The 20685-nt window shown below is 38.0% G+C and overlaps 1 protein-coding gene across 1 annotated transcript in view; it reads left to right on the top strand.

Moving 5' to 3' along the window:
* The window catches only part of Syt14 (Synaptotagmin 14), a 33628-nt gene that overhangs the window by 5942 nt on the left and 7001 nt on the right, over nucleotides 1-20685 (top strand). The window contains exons 4-7 of the mRNA XM_066287840.1: nucleotides 4581-4677; nucleotides 4826-5083; nucleotides 5151-5259; nucleotides 20206-20363. Coding sequence (XP_066143937.1) covers nucleotides 4581-4677; nucleotides 4826-5083; nucleotides 5151-5259; nucleotides 20206-20363 — 622 coding nt within the window. The remainder of the gene's footprint in view (nucleotides 1-4580; nucleotides 4678-4825; nucleotides 5084-5150; nucleotides 5260-20205; nucleotides 20364-20685) is intronic.

Genomic DNA, 20685 nt, shown 5'->3' with positions numbered 1-20685 from the left:
CAAAATGCTTACACAGTGCATAAACAACTAGTAAAAACTAATTTAACGAAATTATTAGTAAGCACCCAACATGACAAACTGCAAGTAATATTACATATTATGCTTAACAACTGTACATACAGAGTGGCCCATTTAAAACAGTTCACCGGAAATATCTTGAATGGAATTTTATTCTTCAGAAAATCCCGAGACACGTCAACTTTACTTTCAAGGAAAACATTTTTAGATCACAAATTCGTAGGTGTAGAGTCACGCCCCTCAATGGGGTGGCAACCCCTTCAGGAATCCTAAATAGCACGGGGTGTCAAGTGGCACATCGAATGAAAGGTATTTCAATTCGGTTTACGAGTGTCCCGAAAATTTTTTGCTTCGCTTTTAGATATTGTAAAAAAACAGTTTTAAAACTTCGGTGAAATGAATCGAAAAAAATTATCTAAACTTAATAATTAACTCACTAGTGCTACAAAAAGTAATGTTTATAATCGAATTTTTGAAACGAAATTATGGGTTTTGTTAGCGTTGAATGGGTAGTTTCGTGCCGATTTTAAACTGTGCGGAATTGTGCCGCGTTTGTCGATTGATCTGACGATTCAAAGCATTGTGGTTTACACCACTGCAGAGAGGGTTGAAATTGTCATCATCTATTTCCAAATCAATGAAATAGCCCGAGAAATTGCACGAATTTTTGTTGAATGGCATCTCGGTAAGTATCTGAGACATCCCTGTGCGACGAATTTAATATCTAACATTCATGGAGACTGGATCTGTTGCTAACAAAAAACATGAAAGGAGACACACTGTTACCAACGAGGCTGCACAGATTGCAATGTTGGGGCACATTGAATTGAATCATATAAATCAAGAAAAGTTTATCTCAAGCACCCGAGAATTAGAAACAACGTCATGTAATCCACGTGATAGTGATTTTGAAAAAGCATCATTTCCATCCTTACAAGATGCACCTGATTCATGAGCTCAACGAAGATGACCCAGATCTCCGTGGGCTATTTTGTGAGGTGACCAGTGAAAGCATTTTCGTCAAACCCAATTTTTTATATTCAACATGCTTTTCTGACGGATGCACATTCTTTTTGAATGGTCTCGTGAACAGACATAGTTGCAGACATTGGAGTGATGTGAATCCACAGAATTTGAGAGGACAGCATTCACAGCATCCAGAAAAATTGAATGTATGGGCTGGAATTTTGGGAAATCGTATTGTTGGACTTTGTTTTTTTACTTGATAACTTGACGCGTTAATCTCACTTCAATCTACTTCAAGTCTTCATCTACCCTCACATTGTGGATGATCTTGAAAACGACGATCAGATTCCGGAGAATAATGTATTTTTTCAACAAGATGGTGCTCCGCCACCCTATGCAGATTCTCTAGGTAACTTTTTGAATCAACATTTTCCCGAACACTGAATTGTAGAAGAGATTTCACTGAATGGCTCCCAAGATCGTCTGATTTAATACCACTGGACTTTTTCTTATGGGGTTAATTAAACACTGTTGTTTATAAATCGAAATCTACCTCTTCCTCTTTATCCTTTATCCTTAATCCTTTAGATGATCTTCACCACCGAATAGTGAGAGCAAGTAGTGAAATAACACCCGAAATGTCACAAAATATTCGGGAGGAACAAGACTTTATTATTGTATGGAAGTAAGTGGGTCGCAATTCGAACACTTAATTAAACAAAACATTATTTAAAAACTTATTTATTTCATCGACGTTTTAAAACGGTTTTTTTACAATATTTAAAGGTGGGTCAAAAAGATCTCAGCATACCTGTAAAGAGAATGAAAATACCTTTGATTTGATGTGCCACTAGACTTTTCGTGTTGTTTGATGGGGTTGCCACCCCATTTAGGGGTATGAATCTACACCTGCGAATTTATGAATTAAAAATGTCTGCCTTAAAAGTAAAATTGACCTGTCTCGGAGTTTTCTCAAGAAAAAAGTTCCATTCAGAATATTTCAGGTGGACTGTTTTAAATGGATCATACTCTATACATTCCCGCAGGGAAATTATATCGTCATAGTTAGTTTACAGCCTCATTCTATGCATAGGATCTACCCCTTAGATGTCGGTTTCTTTGGTCCTTTAAAAACATATTACAGTCAAGCCTGCGAACATTTTCCTGTAAATAATCCTATGAAAATCATTTTTGATAAAGACGTTGGGCGTCTTCCGGGAGACGCCTATATGTCAGCCGCAATCATGAGAACTGCCGTAAAAAGTTTTGAGAAATGATAAATTAAATCTTTCAGCCCCCATATTTTCAGTGATATCAATTTTTTACACGTAGCCGTCAGTCAACGGAAAAACCTGAAAGTTCAGATGTCGGAACGTGTGTTAATGTGCTTCATAAAATCGCTGGAGATGATTCGAGCGATGATAAACCGGTTATAAAATATTGTGAAAAAGTACTATATCCAACATTTATAAGAATCTGTCACCAACAAGTAAAAATTCAATATTCACCAAATTTAAGTCCCGTTTCACACCTAAGGAACAATTTTCTGAGAAATCTTTCGCTGAGACTAGACCATTGCCGTAATACACTGACTTTCAAAAAAACCGCAACACCAAGAAGAACAGATCGTACACGATTGAAATTCTGGCATTACCTTGGGTCGGGTAATAGATAAAAACGATCAAAATATCAAAAGAAAATTATTGTGAATAAGTGAAAAAATTTAATAATAATTTAATAATGGGTGGTATCTCCTCTTAAATTAATACATTCCTGTAAGCGACGTGGCGTGCTTAAAATTAAATTGTCTATATCTTCCTGTGGTATTGTATCCCTGGCAATCTGCACCTGCTCGCGGAGTTCATCTATGGTCTCTGGAAGGCGAGCTAAACGTTAAAGTCTCCGACCCATTATATCCCATACATGCTCTATTGGGGACAAATCTGGAGACCGAGCTGGCCAAGGCAAACTATCCAAATTTTCAGCTTCCAAATACTTCAAAGTATCGTTGGCTACATGTGGTCGCGCATTATCCTGTTGAAACGTGCTTCCAGGATGATCGTGGATGTATGGTACAAGAACCGGTTCTAAGACACTATTAATGTACCTCTGAGCATTTAATCTATCAAAAATGAAAACAAGAGGAGACCGACTACCATTGGGATGGCGCCCCAAACCATGACACCTGGTGTTAAACCAGAATGACACCTTTCCAAAAAGTTCAAATTTAATCGCTTTCCTCTGCACCTTCTAACACGTAACCGTCCATCAGATCGCCATAAACAAAATCGGCTCTCATCATTGAACATGATTCTTCTCCACTCATCCACCCATTGCACTCTTAGATGACACCACTCCAGTCGGGCCACCCTGTGGTTTCATGATAATGGAAGCCCACCCATAGGACGATATGTATTTAGTCCAAAACTTCGAATTCTGCGATACATCGTACTAAGGGAGACCCTTCGATTTAGGGTGGCTACCCAGTCAGCACCAAGAGACGGAATTGTTTCAAACGGGGCGCCTGTCGCTGAACGACGAAGTCGCCGGTCTTCGCGTTGGTTCGTCATTCTTGGACGGCCACTACCACGATGACGATTTACTGACCCTTCGTCAGACCAATCTCTCCAAGCTCTTAGCACTGTTGATGCGTTTCGATCCAATCTACGTGCAATTTCGCGGAAAGGTAAACCTGCCTCATGCATACCAACAGTTCTTCCCCTTTTAAAGGGAGTTAACTGCCGATAAACTGCATTTGGGCGTAAACGAGGCATTTTGCACTACCACACATTCTATATGGTACTAACAATAGTACCTTTATCGCTATCCGCCTGTAAAAAAATTTGCAAAAAGAACGATCGTCACAGATAGAAAAGTAAAGAAAAACTTCATATCGCATTAAAATACGATCTTGAAATTTTTATCATTTTTTTCTCTTTACAAGTCTAAAATCATGCCAAAATTTCAAATACATACAATGCGTTCTTCTTGGTGTTGCGGTTTTTTTGAAAGTTAGCGTAGAACAAAATGCAAAACCAGAGAAAACGACAAAAAGCTTCGGTGATAACTTCTTCACCGGATGAAAAACGCTTAGAAGGCGAAGAAAAACATTAAGACCATGCGACGTGAGCTTTTAAAAAATAAAAGCAAGTCAAACCAAAGCATTTAATGTTAAATTTAATAAAATTTTTCTTAATTTCGCCATCTTGCCCCAATGTGGACGTCATCTTGCCCTACACTGGGAAAAGCTGACGAAATCCGTGAAAAAAATATAATAAAGTTTTTCATAATTTTTCTGAAAATATTTTTTCACAAATACTGTTTCACCTTAAAGGCGACATATAGAAGTTTATTATCCATGAATTTTTATTTCCATCAAGCTCATGTCATTCTTTTTACATCACAGCGCCCCTTGGCATCGTCGACTTGCCCCACGTGACTGTTATGTTGGACAAGTTTAATGTGACCCCCTTTATCACCCCTTTATATATTTGGGTCGATGTACCAAACGCCCTGTATAATTGTTAGGGCTTTTAGTGCGTGAGTAATGAAAAACTAATTAATTGGTATTGAAGCATGCGAGTTTTTATTTGCAGAAACGCAGATCTCCGAGAAACTAGAATCGACAATCACACCTATGAAGAGATTCTCAGTACTACCGACATCCACCAGCATAATGCCAACAACAGAGATGTAAGGAAAAAATTGATAATAAACCGTAGCGCATGATGCTCGTCAGTGCCAGTCAAATGCTTGATTTATGAATCATGATATGAGTGTTGAATCTGAATTATAAAATTTTGATTTATATTTTCATTTGCTCATCGAGCTTTCTTTCCAGTGCATTGTGGTTATGAACACCGACTGCGATGAACGGGCCATCGACGCCCCCGACGAGACCATCACAATATCTTGCGAAGTAGAAGGAGACAGACTCATTGATCAAGAAAATGATTCCAGCATAGTTCGATCGAGTAATCGATGTGGATACCTAGAAATCGCTTTGCTGTATGATGCACCAATGAGGAAAATGACCGTACACGTACTACAAGGAAGGGACATTCCCCACAGGGATCGCGGACAACCCACTAACACCCAGGTACGAAAGTTCATTCCATTAGCACGTTTTTACTAAACAGCTCATCAATTTCGATGTCCTGATTTAGGTGCGTTTAATATTACTGCCAAGCAAGAAACAGAAGCACAAGACCAAAATTCGCTCAGGGGAAAACCCGCAATTTATGGAGAGTTTTCTTCTACATAGGGTTAACCCGGGTAAGTAAAAGACGTAGAGTTTGCGCTTTATGACTATTGTAAAGTAATCGAATGATGATCAGCTACAACTTTTACTTACGAATATGAAAGCTGCAGTATGCCAGGTGGCCCACGGAATTTCTCAGTTGCCATAAGCTTAAGGCTTATGAAAATGGGAACGTAAATAGTGCAGGGTGTTTCACGTTTTAATCGGGGATATACAAGGTGCGCCAACTATAACGAAACAGAGCTGTTTTCTCGGTTGATAAAAGAGTTATGCAAAAATGCTCGGACACGTCAACTTTAGTGTGGAGGGGGAGGATTTGTCATTAGATATTTACGGTGATTACCTTCATCCCCTGCGCAGGGATGAACCACCCCTAAAATTTTAAATGGGAAGGGGGTCAAGTGATACATCAAATTAAAGACTTTCTGAAGGTCTTCATGGCGATACAAAAATTTCCTACTTTGAAGCAACCGCTGATGAGTAAATCGGTTATTTCTTCACGAACCAAATTTTGCGTTAAAATCATGGATTTTGTTAGGTAATAATAATGTGTTGCATGAATCAAGAAATAGAAATTAAATAGTATGATCAAATTAACATTCTTCCTTTTTATCGGTTGATGTTAGGTGCGGTCTAACCATTTTCGAGAAGAAATTCCAAATGGGACACTTCAGAAGGTACGACAGCGATTCGAAGCAAACTTATTTTACTGTCAGGAGGTTAACGGACAGCATTTTGTACAATTGATTTAGGTGTTCTTATGTTTTGTATTTGTAGTGTTCATGAAGAAATAATCGATTTACTCATCAGCGGTTGCTTCAAAGTAGGAAATTTTTGTATCGCCATGAAGACCTTCAAAAATCCTTTAATTTGATGTATCACTTGACTCCCCTTCCCATTAAAAAATTTTAGGGGTGGTTCCTCCCCTGCTCAGGGGATGAAGACAATCACCGTAAATGTCTAATGAAAAATCTTCCCCCTCCACACTAAAGTTGACGTGTCCGAGCATTTTTGCATAATTCTTTTATCAACCGAAAAAACAGTTCTGTTTCGTTTTAGTTGGCACACCATGTATAACGGACGATAGACCTCGGGAGAGCAACGCGAAAAGTTCATATGGACTTCTACGTATTAAATCTTTGTTGCAGAAATACAGGGTGTTAAAGTTTTGGATTTTTTTTGCGCAGCTGCCTATGTCTATCAAATATCAACTTGGAAAAGTAGCTGTAAAAATCTACGGAATGCAACTCTTTCGAGAGTCAAACCTCATTTCACAATCCTTAAATTTTTTGTGGGACACCACTGATCTTCAGCGACCTGTGTTTTGAATTTGTCTGAACTCAATTCAGGCTTTTGGGAAAATTCCTAATTTCTTTAACAAAAATTGCCGAAAGGCGTATCATAAAATCGGACAGAGTTCTCGACTAGATTCAAGGACCCGGGCTGTATGGTTTATTGCTCACACTTAAGGAACCCAGAATCTTCCCAAATACTCGACTCCAATGGGCTATAAGTGAAAACCAACATCTGGTGGTTGCAACCAATTAAAATAAAAGACCAGATGTCAACGACCAAGGGTCTGCAAGGGCAAGGACCATTAATCCGTCAAACTTGTGTTATCTTCGCGTTACATCCGACATTAGGACGGGGAATTCCAAGCCCCGAGTGAGAGTGGAACGGAAAAAAACATTTTTTGGGAAGAAAAAGAAGAGACCCATCAGTTCATCAAGACCAACCAAACGTAGCAGTTCACAAGATAACCCACTCACAAAACTTGAATACTCTTCAAGTTCACAGCAACTTGAGAAAACAAAAATTTGGTGCTGCAACCCCCAGAAGTGGGGTACTCGCAAAACTGTGACCGTACTTGCACCGATTGCACAAATAAATTAATTTAAGACTTCAGTTAAAATAAATCGATTAAAGGTTACGTCACAAGTCCGTTGAATTCAGTTTCCATCGGCCTGACCAAAACCGAGAGTGGTCCTTCGAATACTTCAAAACCCCAGGAACCAGCAGCGGAAGCAGAACCCACTAATTGGCACCAATGTCCAAAAGATTTCCATAATCTATTGTGACAGAATTCTTTGTTCATTTTAGAAATTTTTTCACCTCTTGGATTTTTTTCGTGTCTCTCACTGTTTTTCTGACATTCGTAAACGTGGCTGCAAAAGCACACTAATTTTACGTTATTTTTAAATAAACTCTCAACTAACTGTTCCGAAGAGACATTCTTAGCAATGTGAATCAGATGGAAACAGGTTTTCACAGCGACTTATTGACTCAAACTGCGTAGATTCAAAGTAGTGGTGTACGTGCAAAATTTCGAATTAATATCTGAAAAACATGGGCAATTGGAAAACTAAATCGAAAAAAACAATTGGAAACTTTAATACCCTGTATTTTGTTAATGAAGCTTCAAAACGCACAAATTCGTATGAGCTTTTCTCATTATTTTTCCGAGTTCCGTCATTTGCTAAATTTTCCCCATTAAAATCTGAGAGACTCTGTATAGTGGGTTATCGTTTAAAAAACCCAACAGGTGATGGTGAAGCATAAACGTGTGGCCTGGGCCAACATTATCTTTTAAAAATACTTTTAGAAATGTGACCCTCTATTTCTCATACGCTCGTGTTCGCATTTAAGTTGTAGTTACTCCTAACGAAATATCTTGTGTCATTTGCGTAAATGCCGCGTCGTTTCTTTCCATTAATTGTTCCCGAGTAAAAAATTGGGACCGCACAAACCAATTCTTTTGCTCCTCCCCATACGTAATAATCAAGCGGAGTCAAGTCGGGAGGCCTCGCGGGCCGCAAAATTGGTCCATTTCCCCCTATCCAACGATAGGGTAATTCCTCACATACAAACTCTCTTAAAGCAACTCGTTAATGCGCTGTGCAGCCGTCATTTTGGGAGACGATATTATTTCTAAGATTTAACGGGATTATTTCTTTTTTACACCGTAGTTTTAAATTAGTTTTTAAAAGATATTGAAATAAATATTAAGTTTTTGGATCCTCCAGTATTTTAAGAACTCGGGTATTTTCTAAAAAATTGCTTTTTCCTAGCAAACATCTTGACGCTTTAATCCATTTTTAACAGATAATGTTCCCACCAAAGGGCCCCTTGCGTACTTAAAAGTTCATTTCTCTAATTTTTAAAACGTTTGTTAAGAATCTTTTCAGAAGCACTGAAAAACCACTACCTAAGAAAGTTTTCATGGAATTTGACTGAACATGCACCTAAGCGTTTCAATAAAACCCAGGTTTGAATTTGACCCTTCGCTTTGTTACAAACTCGGACGACCATGTCTGTAGAGCCCTAAATAAGTAAAAAAGCCATTTTAGACTTCATCGCTTAAATAATTTAAGCATTATATCCCTACATAATAAAAACGTTGAGTGCAGCTTTGTGACTAAAAGGCTTGTTGTTCTTCTACCCTTCAATAATTGCGAAAAAGCAGGGTTAAATTAAAAATAGTAAAATCTCAATTAAGACGAAAGCTGTAACACCTGGTACGAGGCATGTTTGGTTAAATCGACTCAAAAGCATTTAATCTCTCACCCCATAAAGTTATTGTAACGACTTGCCAAACGCCCTGTATGCGTAACAATAGTGAACATTTTTAATAAAAAGAAATTTTTAAACGAAATTGTATTTGCGAGATAAAGTTGTTGAAAACGAACGAATATTAGACGGAAATGTAAATGTAAATTCGTTTATGCGGCATTTCTTTTATGGTTTGAGTAAGACCTTTATGTTTGTTACTTGACGAGGAAAAGTGTTTGAGGTGCCTCTATATTTCATGAAATTTACAGTTTTCCTCAGCGTGCCGAAGCTGTTCAGCAAATCATCGCTTTCTCCAAATAGACAAGTAACAATTGTTATCGAAAGTTTGAAAACTCTCACCCTGCATCGCTCTAAGTGATAAATCAATAAATGCCCCGAATCGGGCGATTCTGTTCGAAGAGCCCAGGGGAAAAACGATGAGAGTCAATTTTTATGGCAAAGTAAGATTTTTGCAACTTCTCAGAGCCTCTCATAGGCTTCATCTTTTCGCTATGAGGCAAATTGAAATAAGAACAACGGTCACGGGACGATTGCGACTTTCGATTGGACGTACCCGCTAAAACTGCGAACGTCCACGCGTAAAGCGAAAGAATTATAAGAGCTTCGATGCTCACAAAGCTAGCAGGTGGTGGCATCATTATCCTGTCCTATTATCATTATTTTTAATTACTGTGCAGTCGTTAAAAGGACACCCACGTGGTGTTGTTTACAGTATCAATTTATGCATATTTGCGTCATGGAAGAAAAAACAAAGGACGTAAAACCCATAGAGGAATATTCGACGTCGGAGAAAAATTGAAGGTTCAAAGTCATGAATTGGGTCCGACTGCCGGTGCAAACGTTGTAAAAAAACTTTTTAAAATCAGTGTTGAAGACAAACGAAAAATGCTAAGAAATTTTAACCGATTAGAGACGGTGGATGATCAAAACTGTTACTTATCTGGACTTATAGCGGCGAAGGGTGTTAGGAAAAGGACACCTAGATGTGGAGAAACTGAAGTTTCCAAATTCAACGATACCTCTTATGTCTATAGATGTCGATGTAATTTACAAAACAATGAAACTACTGTCGTAGACGCTCAGGCATGTTACACAGCATTCATGTTTTTGCATGGAATAACTGCTCGAAGAAAACAATCCGTACAGACAAGCTTAAAGGTCATTGGAGCGTTTGAGAAAGGTGGGTCGGCATAAAAATTGAGCAAATAAACTGTCAAATGAAATGTTAAATAAAATGGATGATCTGCCCAGTACAGCTTAACTGAATCTAGTAGAACTTACCTTTGCGAAGAAGTTACGGTGACAAATTTATAAGAATTATTTTAGATTAAAGATCCAGAAGCTAAATTATCGTGTAACCACTAGTAGATAAACAAGGGGGGTACGACATCAAATGGAAAGTTTTCGCATAGTCGATGTTACCGTTATTACGTTATTTTTACCGTTCCGTTATTTCAGTGCCGGTATGGAGGCGTAGGCGGTTATCGTAATGTTAGTTTATCGGAGTTTAGCGCAAATTGTTTTTTTGTCGTTACGTTAAGGATAACGTTAAAAATGTATCTCTATCTCCCTCGTGGATGGAGCGGAGTGACAGAAGCGTACCTATTTTTGTCTAGGCGGTACCTGCTTGAGACAGGTCCGTACTTGATTTGAGGACGCTAGCGAGTTTTGTTGCACGCACGCTTGAGAACCTGGTTCTTTTGGAGAACTTCACCCAAAAATCATTTAGGTAAGCAAAAGAAAATATGCTTTCCTAATATGTATTTTGCCAAACTTTGTATCGTAAGACTCCATATTAATCTTTACGTAACGAAAAAAAAACAGTTTACAATAAACTCTGATAAATTAACATTACGATAACCGCCCATACCTCCATACCGGCACTGAAATAACGGAATGATGAAAATAACGGAATAGCGGTAATATCGATAATGCGAAAACTATATATTTGATGTGATACCCCCTTGTTTATCTACTACTGCTATGGGGAGATTTAACATTGATTCTGGATATCCAAAATCTGATATTTGCTACAAACGTGATGAAATTGCAGTTTTCCTAAAAAACTTAGAATGGAATTTCCCTAAAGCAAGCGAACTTGACACAAAAGCGTTTTGGAAATGAAATTAAAAAAACTTGAGAGGAAATTGTATCTTTCTAAAGCAATTAAGTTTTATCACAGAAAACGTAAATTAAAAAAATGTGCCCGACAACAAATCAAACGTGAAGCTATACCGGGTGTCCTCAGATGGAGTTGCCTATACCATAAATGGCCCAAATTTCGCGTTTTTCGACAGAAAGTCCCTCTTCATATAGGTTTTTGCTTGTTCGAAATACACCGTTCATCATGAGAATTTTTTTTTTTTGCGGGAAGCTCAAAATCTGTCAGAACGCGGTTTCGATTTAGGAGTAAACTAACTCTATTTCTTAATTTTGAATAAAATATTGATTGAAGAGGTTGCTTAGAACCATTTTAATAGCCAAAATACCAAATTTCAATTGTTTTTATTTTTAAATTTGTAGATAACTCTTGAGCCGACTAAAGAAATCTGATACTGCTGTTTTTAAGAAAAATAGATATCGCGATTGCATATTACACTTGAAAGCCACCGACTTCATCGCATTTTCCCAAAAGGGCTTTAAATTTTTCGTACACAGAAAGAATAATGTATTGATTTATTTCAGTCACAACTCCAATTCTTTAATTTTTTTAAACATTAAAGTTATGTGATTAAAATTGTTTGTACACTTGTTCCGTCAAAAACCCCCAAAGGAAAAAATCACACGCCATGAGGTCAGGCGATCTGGGTGGTCACAAAATACGCCCAAATCCACCAATCCACTTTTCAGGAAAATGCCTTGCTGGTTAATTTCGTACCTGAATGGGCGGGACATCCATTTTGTTGGAAATGTGCGTTGTATGTGAACTTCAAATTTTTGTTTTCAAATTTGAGCCAGAAAAAAGTGTTTTACTTCCCTAAAATGATTTTATTTAAGATTTTCTTGAAAAAAAAATAGGGACTAACGATTCGTTTGCAAGTAATAGTGCGCCAAACATTTATTTTCTTGGACTCGTGACTTCGCGAAGTAGTAAAATTTCGATTTTCTTGTGAGCAAAGCCGACAACTTTGTGCAGCTACAAGTTCAGTTGCACTAAATGTGCACCCATCAGTGAAAATGATGTTTTGTAAACCCGCACGTCTTCCCGAATTTTTCCCCAATTTCCGGACAAATTCCAACAGATGTGCGTTGTCGCCATTTTCTAGTGTACGCAAAATTTTCGCCTTCTCTGCTTTAAAGTCGTTACTTCTTACAATTGGGGGAATACGCATCTTGCTAGTATACGGCGTGGCCCATTTAAAAGAATACACCTGAAATATCTCGAAAGGAATTTTTTTCTTCGAAAAACCCCGAGACACGTCAATTTTACTTTTAGAGGGTATATTTCTACATCATGAATCCGTAGGTGCAGAGTCATCCCCCTAAACGGGGTGAAAACCCCTTGAAGAATGTTAAATAGCACAGGGAGTCAAATGGCACATTGACTCAAAGGTATTTCAATTCTCTTTACGAGTATATTGACATTTTTTTCCTCCACTTTAAATCTTGCAAAAAAATCGTTTTAAAACGTCGGAGAAATAAAATGAAAAAAATGAATTTTCAAATAATGTTTTGTTTAATTAAGTGTTCAAATTGCGACCCACTTACTTCCATACAATAATAAAGTCTTTGTTTAAATTCTTCCCGAACATTGTGTAGCATTTTGTGAGTTGTTTCACCACGTGCTTTCACTATTCGGTGGCAAAGATCTTCTAAAGAGGTATATTTCGATTTTTAAACAACAGTTTTTAATTAACCCCATGAGAAAAAGTCCAGTGGTGTTAAATCGGGCGATCTTCGGGGCCATTCAGTAAAACCTCTTTTACCAATCCAGTATTCGGGAAAATGTTGATCCAGAAAGTTACGTAGAGGATCTGCACAGTGTGGCCACCATCTTGTTGAAAAAATACGTTATTCTCCGGAATCTAATCGTCGTTTTCAAGATCATCCACAATCTGAGGGTAGATGAAGACTTGAAGTAGATTGAAGTGAGATTAACGCGTCAAGTTATCAAGTAAAAAAACAAAGTCCAACAATACGATTTCCCAAAATTCCAGCCCATACATTCAATTTTTCTGGATGCTGTGAATGCTGCCCTCTCAAATTCTGTGGATTCACATCACTCCAATGTCTGTTCACGAGACCATTCAGAAAGAATGTGCATCCGTCAGAAAAGCATGTTGAATATAAAAAATTGGGATTGATGAAAATGCTTTCACTCATCACTTCACAAAATAGCCTACGGAGATCTGGGTCATCTTCATTGAGCTCATGAATCAGGTGCATCTTGTAAGAATGGAAATGATGCTTTTTTAAAATCACTATCACGTGGATTACATGATGTTGTTTCTAATTCTCAGGTGCTTGAGATAAACTTTTCTTGATTTATATGATTCAATTCAATGTGCCCCAACATTGCAATCTGTGCAGCCTCGTTGGTAACAGTGTGTCTCCTTTCATGTTTTTTGTTAGCAACAGATCCAGTCTCCATGAATGTTAGATATTAAATTCGTCGCACAGGGATGTCTCAGATACTTACCGAGATGCCATTCAACAAAAATTCGTGCAATTTCTCGGGCTGTTTCATTGATTTGGAAATAGATGATGACAATTTCAACCCTCTCTGCAGTGGTGTAAATCATGATGCTTTGAGTCGTGAGATAAATCGACAACGCGGCACAGTTCCGATCAGTGTAAAATTGCAAAAAAACTCATCTTATCTCACGAATTAGACAATAAACATTATTTTTTGTAGCACTAGTGAGTTAATTATTAAGTTTAGATAATTTTTTTTGATTCATTTCACCAAGTTTTAAAACTGTTTTTTTACAATATTTAAATGCGAAGCAAAAAAATTTCGACACACTCGTAAACCGAATTGAAATACCTTTCATTCGATGTGCCACTTGACACCCCGTGCTATTTAGGATTCCTGAAGGGGTTGCCACCCCGTTGAGGGGCGTGACTCTACACCTACGAATTTGTGATCTCAAAATGTTTTCCTTGAAAGTAAAGTTGACGTGTCTCGGGATTTTCTCAAGAATGAAATTCCATTCAAGATATTTCCGGTGGACTGTTGTAAATGGGCCACTTTGTACACATATTTAGTTGATCTGACCTTTTCTTTGGTGATGGATTCGGATTCCGTGCCACCGTGTCAGTACCTGGCAGCGTCGCTGCATTATCGTCATTGTGGGTTCTTCTTGGCCTCTTTACGTGTTTCACATCACCTGTTCGATCAAATTTTCTTTCAAATTTTTTTCGTTCCATCGACAGACCTGTCCCTCAGTGTATTTTGGATGGAATATTTCAATAGCACGACAATAAGACATGTCACTAATGCCATAGCTCTTAATCAAATTAATGCGAAGCTTTAAACTAAACATTTCTGCATCAAATTTAAAGAAGTGTCTGTGTAGCTTATTTTTTAAAATGACGACAGTTATGTTTAGAATACGTGTCGATACCTGCTCATCAGTTCTGGACAAGTACTTACCTGCTTGCATAGTAGCGGTATCTTATTTCTCTCGTCGGCTTACTTAGCAATTTTAAAATTAACACAATTGAAATTTTGGATCTTGACTGTTAAAGTAATTCTAAGGAACTTTATGAGGCAACTTTTTGCTCAAAAATAAGAAATAGAGTTGATTTACTCTTCAGTCAAAGTCATATTTTGACAATTTCCGAGCTCTTCGTATATGAAATTCATTTTTTTGCAAATGAAAGGTGTTTTTGGAACAAGCAAACACCTTTATGAAGAGTTCCGTTAGGGACTCTAAGTTATTGGCTTTTGTTTCTATTTATTTTTTATTGTTGTTAATGTTAGGTTTATTGTATATTGTCATTTATTCCCTTAAGTTACGCCCATGTACTGCGATACTTATTCGGAGAATACCATCTGGGTGCCAGACCACATGGCCCATCAGGCCAAAGCTAAGGGTACGCTTTGGTTGGGGAATGTGCTACTAGTCAAAAGAAGCTTTCTCTATAGGGACTATTGCTTTGATGGTCAATTCGTTGGACCCGCGATATTCCTAGAAAAGCGACTAGAATAGATATTCCCCAGATGGTCACGAGTTATGGGATTCGGTGTAGCCATAGCTTATAATGGTTCTTGGTGGTGGTGCGCCCCTGGTTGGAATTCTTCGGGGTTAGTACTTGAGGGATAATCGGAGCAATTTTCGCTCTCTTCTCTGCTCTTCCTTTTGTCTTGTCGGGTGAAAGCTGCGTCGGTGTCGGGATGTGATCCGAATCATATCGTGTAACCCGCCCAATAAGCATTCTCCCTCTTCTTTATTTAGACCAAGATTCTTTCATTCTTTTGATATAAGTGCAAAGTTAAATACAGTCCATTTTACATAAAACAAATTGTCTTTGTCGTGTTTCATTTATCGAAGGAACACCCTTAACAAGTTGCGTTTTGTCGAAAAACTCGAAATTTTATCCATTTGTAACGTAAGCAACTCCATTTCAGGACACTCGAACGTGTGGACTATTCCAAAAAACTTACCAATTCCTAATATAAAGTTTGTAGTTTGAATCTTTGCTTGTGTGTCGAATTAAATAGCACATACGTGCCCATGGTGTATGGGGGAGCGTAATATTCAAATAACAAGGACAGAGATATAACATGCATGTCTTCCACAGGCTAGACTAACGGGTCACAATCGATAAGGGGAGTGTATACGGGGCGAATAAAGATAGCGGCATGAACGTATGTCTTCGAGTTGGTTATGTGTTACAATTGTAACACGATGAGAGGCGTGAAAATGTACTAGTATGTTAATGATTTCATTGTATTACGTATAACTCTAAAGAGCTTTCGTGATTTTGATTCTATTTTTCTGCTATTTAGGTCATACATCTGTAATTTTTCATCTGTTCATTCTTTACGCGTCATTGTTATACGGTCGCTTTTTTTGTTCCAATCTAAAAACAGAAAATTTTTTAAACGCCACTGGTCACATTTCATGTTGACTTTGAATCGATTTGAGTCATACGATTTGTATGTGTGACGCACATGCAAAGATCCGAACTACAAACTCTATCTACCAGTGATGTGTACTTTAGCCGTCTATTATCGCCATATTTGTTCAATATCCATTTCAGTAAAGTGTATTTTACGCACTCGGTGACTTAATAGGCAAATAAGGAAGGGACAACGTTTGCTCCCTTTTACACCACTTAATTTACAACTATTTGCCCTAAAAGGCTTCGATATTTTCAGCGATTCATATGGAGGACAAAACAAGTACTGCACCACTTTTCGATTTCCGCACCGTGTGGCTCATTGTGATTCGTTCAAATTACTTTTTCTGTACTTAGTCATCCCAATACAGGGTGTCCAAAATCCAAAGTACTATCATTGGTATCTCTGAAAAGGTTAAGAGTTACTCCTTATGGAGGGCGACAAGAATTTTATGTTGGTAAACAAAAAATCAGGAACGGGGAGTTCTCCTGACTGGATTGATGTAGCACATCCCTTTAAAATAAAACCGGTAGCGTTTGATGTAGAAGACGCCAAACTATTTACGAGTTAGGATGAAACGTCTCCACCCGCTTCATGAGAAGAAAGTCCCCTTTCCAATTCGTCCAATAAAAGAATTACGCGTCGACATTGGACATGTTGAACTCACTTTTTATCATCCTTTCTACCACGGTTTGAGGGAGTCAGCTGATATCGTTGGAAAATCATTGAAACTTAATTCAACTGGCGAATTCGATCTGCCAGATTTTTCGTATAAAGGTGGAGAAGAAGTAGGTAATATTAAACGAGCCCGAGAGTTATTTTCTATGATTTCCTCATCGAACAGCAATTTTCCAGGCATGAGAAAGCTGTCAAAGTATTGCTGTGAGGAATAGAGAGATTTTCGTGCAATTGAAACATAAATAAGCAATTGTAAAATTCGGTTCTTGTTCGTAATCTTTGACACCTGGTCAGGTTTGGTTACCTTGTAGGAATTAGTCTTACTATGGGTCATCACGATGCATTTTCATCCACGGCAGCATGGCATCCCGTCAGGTATGAGTAACACATGAAAAGTATAATGTACAATTACAGTACTGCAAGGCAGAACGAATTAAGGTGTACTCACCGGGGGTTAGGTGGCCCCCTACTCTAACCGTGACTACCTTGCTTAGGTATGTTAGATGTCCTTGCCCTAATACCTCGCAACAATTTCAAGCGTTTACGTATAGAAATAAAAATGTCTTCGACAACTAGCTAGTGCCCCCCTAAAATAAGCATGGGCTCCCCCGGACTCACACCTGTGGGCAACAAGTGGAATCCCAACGGAAACAGTAGGGAATTACCTTTCTGACCATCCGCGACCTATCCGTGTCATTCAGGCTGCATGTAACACCTCCAAGTTACAAGACACGACACCAGAAGGAACGGCTCCCGCACCCTGATCAACAGGCAAGTGCAGAGGATTTCGATAATATCATATTATGGCCATCAACACACAGTTACACACAGAGTGTATATTATCATTAGTCAACAATGAGTCTAGGCGAACAACATACCTGCCACTGTTCTCACACACAGGACTTCTTAATAGAAGTCCATCAAGAACCATTCAATAATTCAGAGTTTACACGGTTATCACAGAACAATACAATACTTTCATGTGCTACCACCCCTCTCGGGAGTGCTTTCTTTAGCTCGTGTCGAGACTGCCCTTCATCCCGCACAGGGTTCGCCATCGTGAGTACCACAGTAAAAGAACTATTAGGGAAATTTAGCATATGTTTTGGCTTCCTAAAAGAAAGGCAGTTAAAGTTTCATTGTTTTACACAATTATGTTTTATGATGAAGCAAGAATGATTTTTTTTGTAAAAATTTCACAAAAGCCATACTCTCATCGTTCTTCCCCGTAATGTCAGGTAGTTTTGGCCCAATATTTATGATAATATCTCGAAAAATTAGTTAGGTAATGAATGAACAGAGTCAAAATATTTTTCGAAAACCAGACTAATTTTTTATCTACTTTTTTCAACGTTTTCAACGCTAAAATTTGTTTTCTGAACATTTATTGTTTTTGGGCTATTATCGTCCCTCCCGTATATTTCATTAATTTGTAGGTTTCGTCGATGTACTGAACCTATTCAGTAAAACACTGATTTTTCCAAACACGTACATCTATGACTTTTAAATTTGAAATTTTGAAAATTCTCGTCCCACATCGCTCTGAAACTCTCTCAACTATTAGTCGCCTTCGTTGATACAGTTCTTGGTTAAATAACTATTGAAGTATTTGGGTGTTTACCCTGAAAAACTGTCTCATTATTATATTTCCGTTTTGATCGTTATTGAAATACGTACTTACTTTTATAACCACCCAACATACGGCGGAAAACTTGTTCTGTTTTTCCGTAAATCCTAGTTTAAATTTGATATGTATTTGTCGGATCACCAATAGGGAGATTTTCCATGATGATATAAAGTATTTAGTTCACTTTTAATAGCAAGAATAGAAAAGGGCCAAACCAACGAATTCGCTACCACACGAGCGCTTCTCGTCACTTGCCAATCTAATCTGCCTGTCCCTTTTTGGTTTCTGGTTTTCCAGATGTCGCGAGTTCTTCAAATCCAAGGGATGAGGTATCTGCTAGTCACCGTTCCGGCCTCGCCCTTGGTGGTAGCGACCTCGTTGGACTGTCAGCCTGCCCCTCGTCTTATCGTCAGCTCTTAATGTTACACGTTACACCTTAAGGACTAATAAATCTCCAACATATATACATATATATATACAGGGTGAGTCGGGAGAATCGTGCCAAACTTCAGGAGCGTGTTGTACATGAAAAATAACTGTAAAAAAACTCAAATGTTGTTATCCGATTTTCGTTTGTTTACAAGTTATAGCGTAAATAAAATTTTTTAACTAGGATTCTATTTACCATAAACGTGCCTTTGGTATTAGTGATATTGGTACTGCTTGATGTTTATTTTCGAGTTCAATCAAAGTGTTACAAGATGCCAAACATTTATTCAAATTTAAAATATGCAAATATGGTGTTTGTTTATGGTTTTTGTAATGGGAATGCTAGAGCTGCTGCTGAAGAACATCGTTAACGGTTTCCACATCAACGACATCCTTCTAAAAACGTATTCATCCGAGTGTTCAGCAATTTGTGCGAGACCGGAAAGCTTCCCAGTGCCAACATATCATTTGAACGATCTACTGAACAAAGCTTGGAAGAAGTAGAAAATATCCTGGATCTAGTAGAAGAAGATGCAACGACCAGCACACGACGAGTTGCTACTCAATTGGATTGGTCGTGGTGGCCCTATTAGTTGGCCTCCAAGGTCTCCAGACCTCACACCACTAGACTATTGTTTGTGGGGTTGGTTTAAAACTGAAGTGTACAGAGTTAAAGTGGACACTCAAGATGCACTAGTTCAACGCATTAGAAATGCTGCAGCTGCTATTGAAGAAAGACATGAAACAATCAGGAGCGCAGCGAATGCTCTTCATAGACGAAGCCGAAAATGTTTAGAAGTTAATGGCAATATTTTTGAACATTTACTATGATATCCAAACGTTAATTTATGGAATTTCTTATGAAATTTATAAATTTTTTTAATTTTATGTTTTAATTTTATTTACGCTGTAACTTGTAAACAAACGAAAATCGGATAACAACATTTGAGTTTTTTTACATTTATTTTTCATGTACAACACGCTCCTGAAGTTCGGCACGATCCTCCCGACTCACCCTGTATTTTTGTCCGGTATTGAAAAAATATGTTTTGATAGTTTCTTGTAGGAATTGTTGCTATTTCATTTGGATGCATTTTAAACATCAACGGTTGTGGAAGATAAATAATATAAAAACGTATATTGGGTTTAGCCGAGTAGATGCATTTTATTTAAAATTTTTAAAAGTTGCTATAATTATGACCATCACTGTATGTAATATTCCATTTTCACCCAGTCGATAACTCATAAGATACCCGAGTTACACGATGTGTCTGACAATGCACAATTTTCAATTTCGCCCTGTATTTCCAAAACCAAGAGGACCACGACGAATCCGTTTGCGGCGTCGTTTATTTTACAAAAAAGTAGCCCAGGCTTGCGGAAACCCCAACCCTTGAGCCGCAATGGTGACGGAGATGCCCTGCAATAGGGTCGAAAATTTGACGCCCTGTGCATAGGTTAATATGGAGAATTCGGTATAGAGAAATTATGAGTTTTAAGTACTGTCACCAGAAAAATTCCACCTAAATCAACTTCATAAATAATGACCGACATGATCATTGCACTCATTCCATATTATGCTTTCAGAGGATGTAAATTCAATGGGAATCAGGCTGCGACTATATGGCTGTGAACGCATGCGACGAGAAAGACTAATTGGCGAGACATTACTTAGTTTCGCAAATATCAACTTGGAATTAGAGAATAATTTATGGCTAACTTTGGAGTCGCGATCCAACACTACGGTATGTGATAAACTCATCCACGAGGTACCTACCGATTTCCTAACTTATCTTATCAGTGTACTAGTCTGCACACTCCGCACCATGGTGGCTACGTAGTAGATTTGTTCGTAAAATATACAGTTTGTCTCAGAATCATTAGTACAAATTACTTGTTTTTATTCTACAGGTTGTTCAGAGTGGTCCATATTCGATGAGTTCCTTAACGAGCCTCCTTGAGTGGCTCATTCAAGGACGTTTGAAACATTATGGACGCGAGGAGGCCTGCACCCTTAGCTAGATTATCTTAATCTTACTGTGTTAGGTTACTGTCCTTGTCCGTAGC

The sequence above is a fragment of the Euwallacea fornicatus genome, chromosome 11, assembly GCF_040115645.1.
Source record: "Euwallacea fornicatus isolate EFF26 chromosome 11, ASM4011564v1, whole genome shotgun sequence".
NCBI lineage: Eukaryota > Metazoa > Arthropoda > Insecta > Coleoptera > Curculionidae > Euwallacea > Euwallacea fornicatus.
The sequence above is the reverse complement of the archived record's forward strand: the minus strand, read 5'-3'. Positions and strand labels throughout refer to the sequence as shown.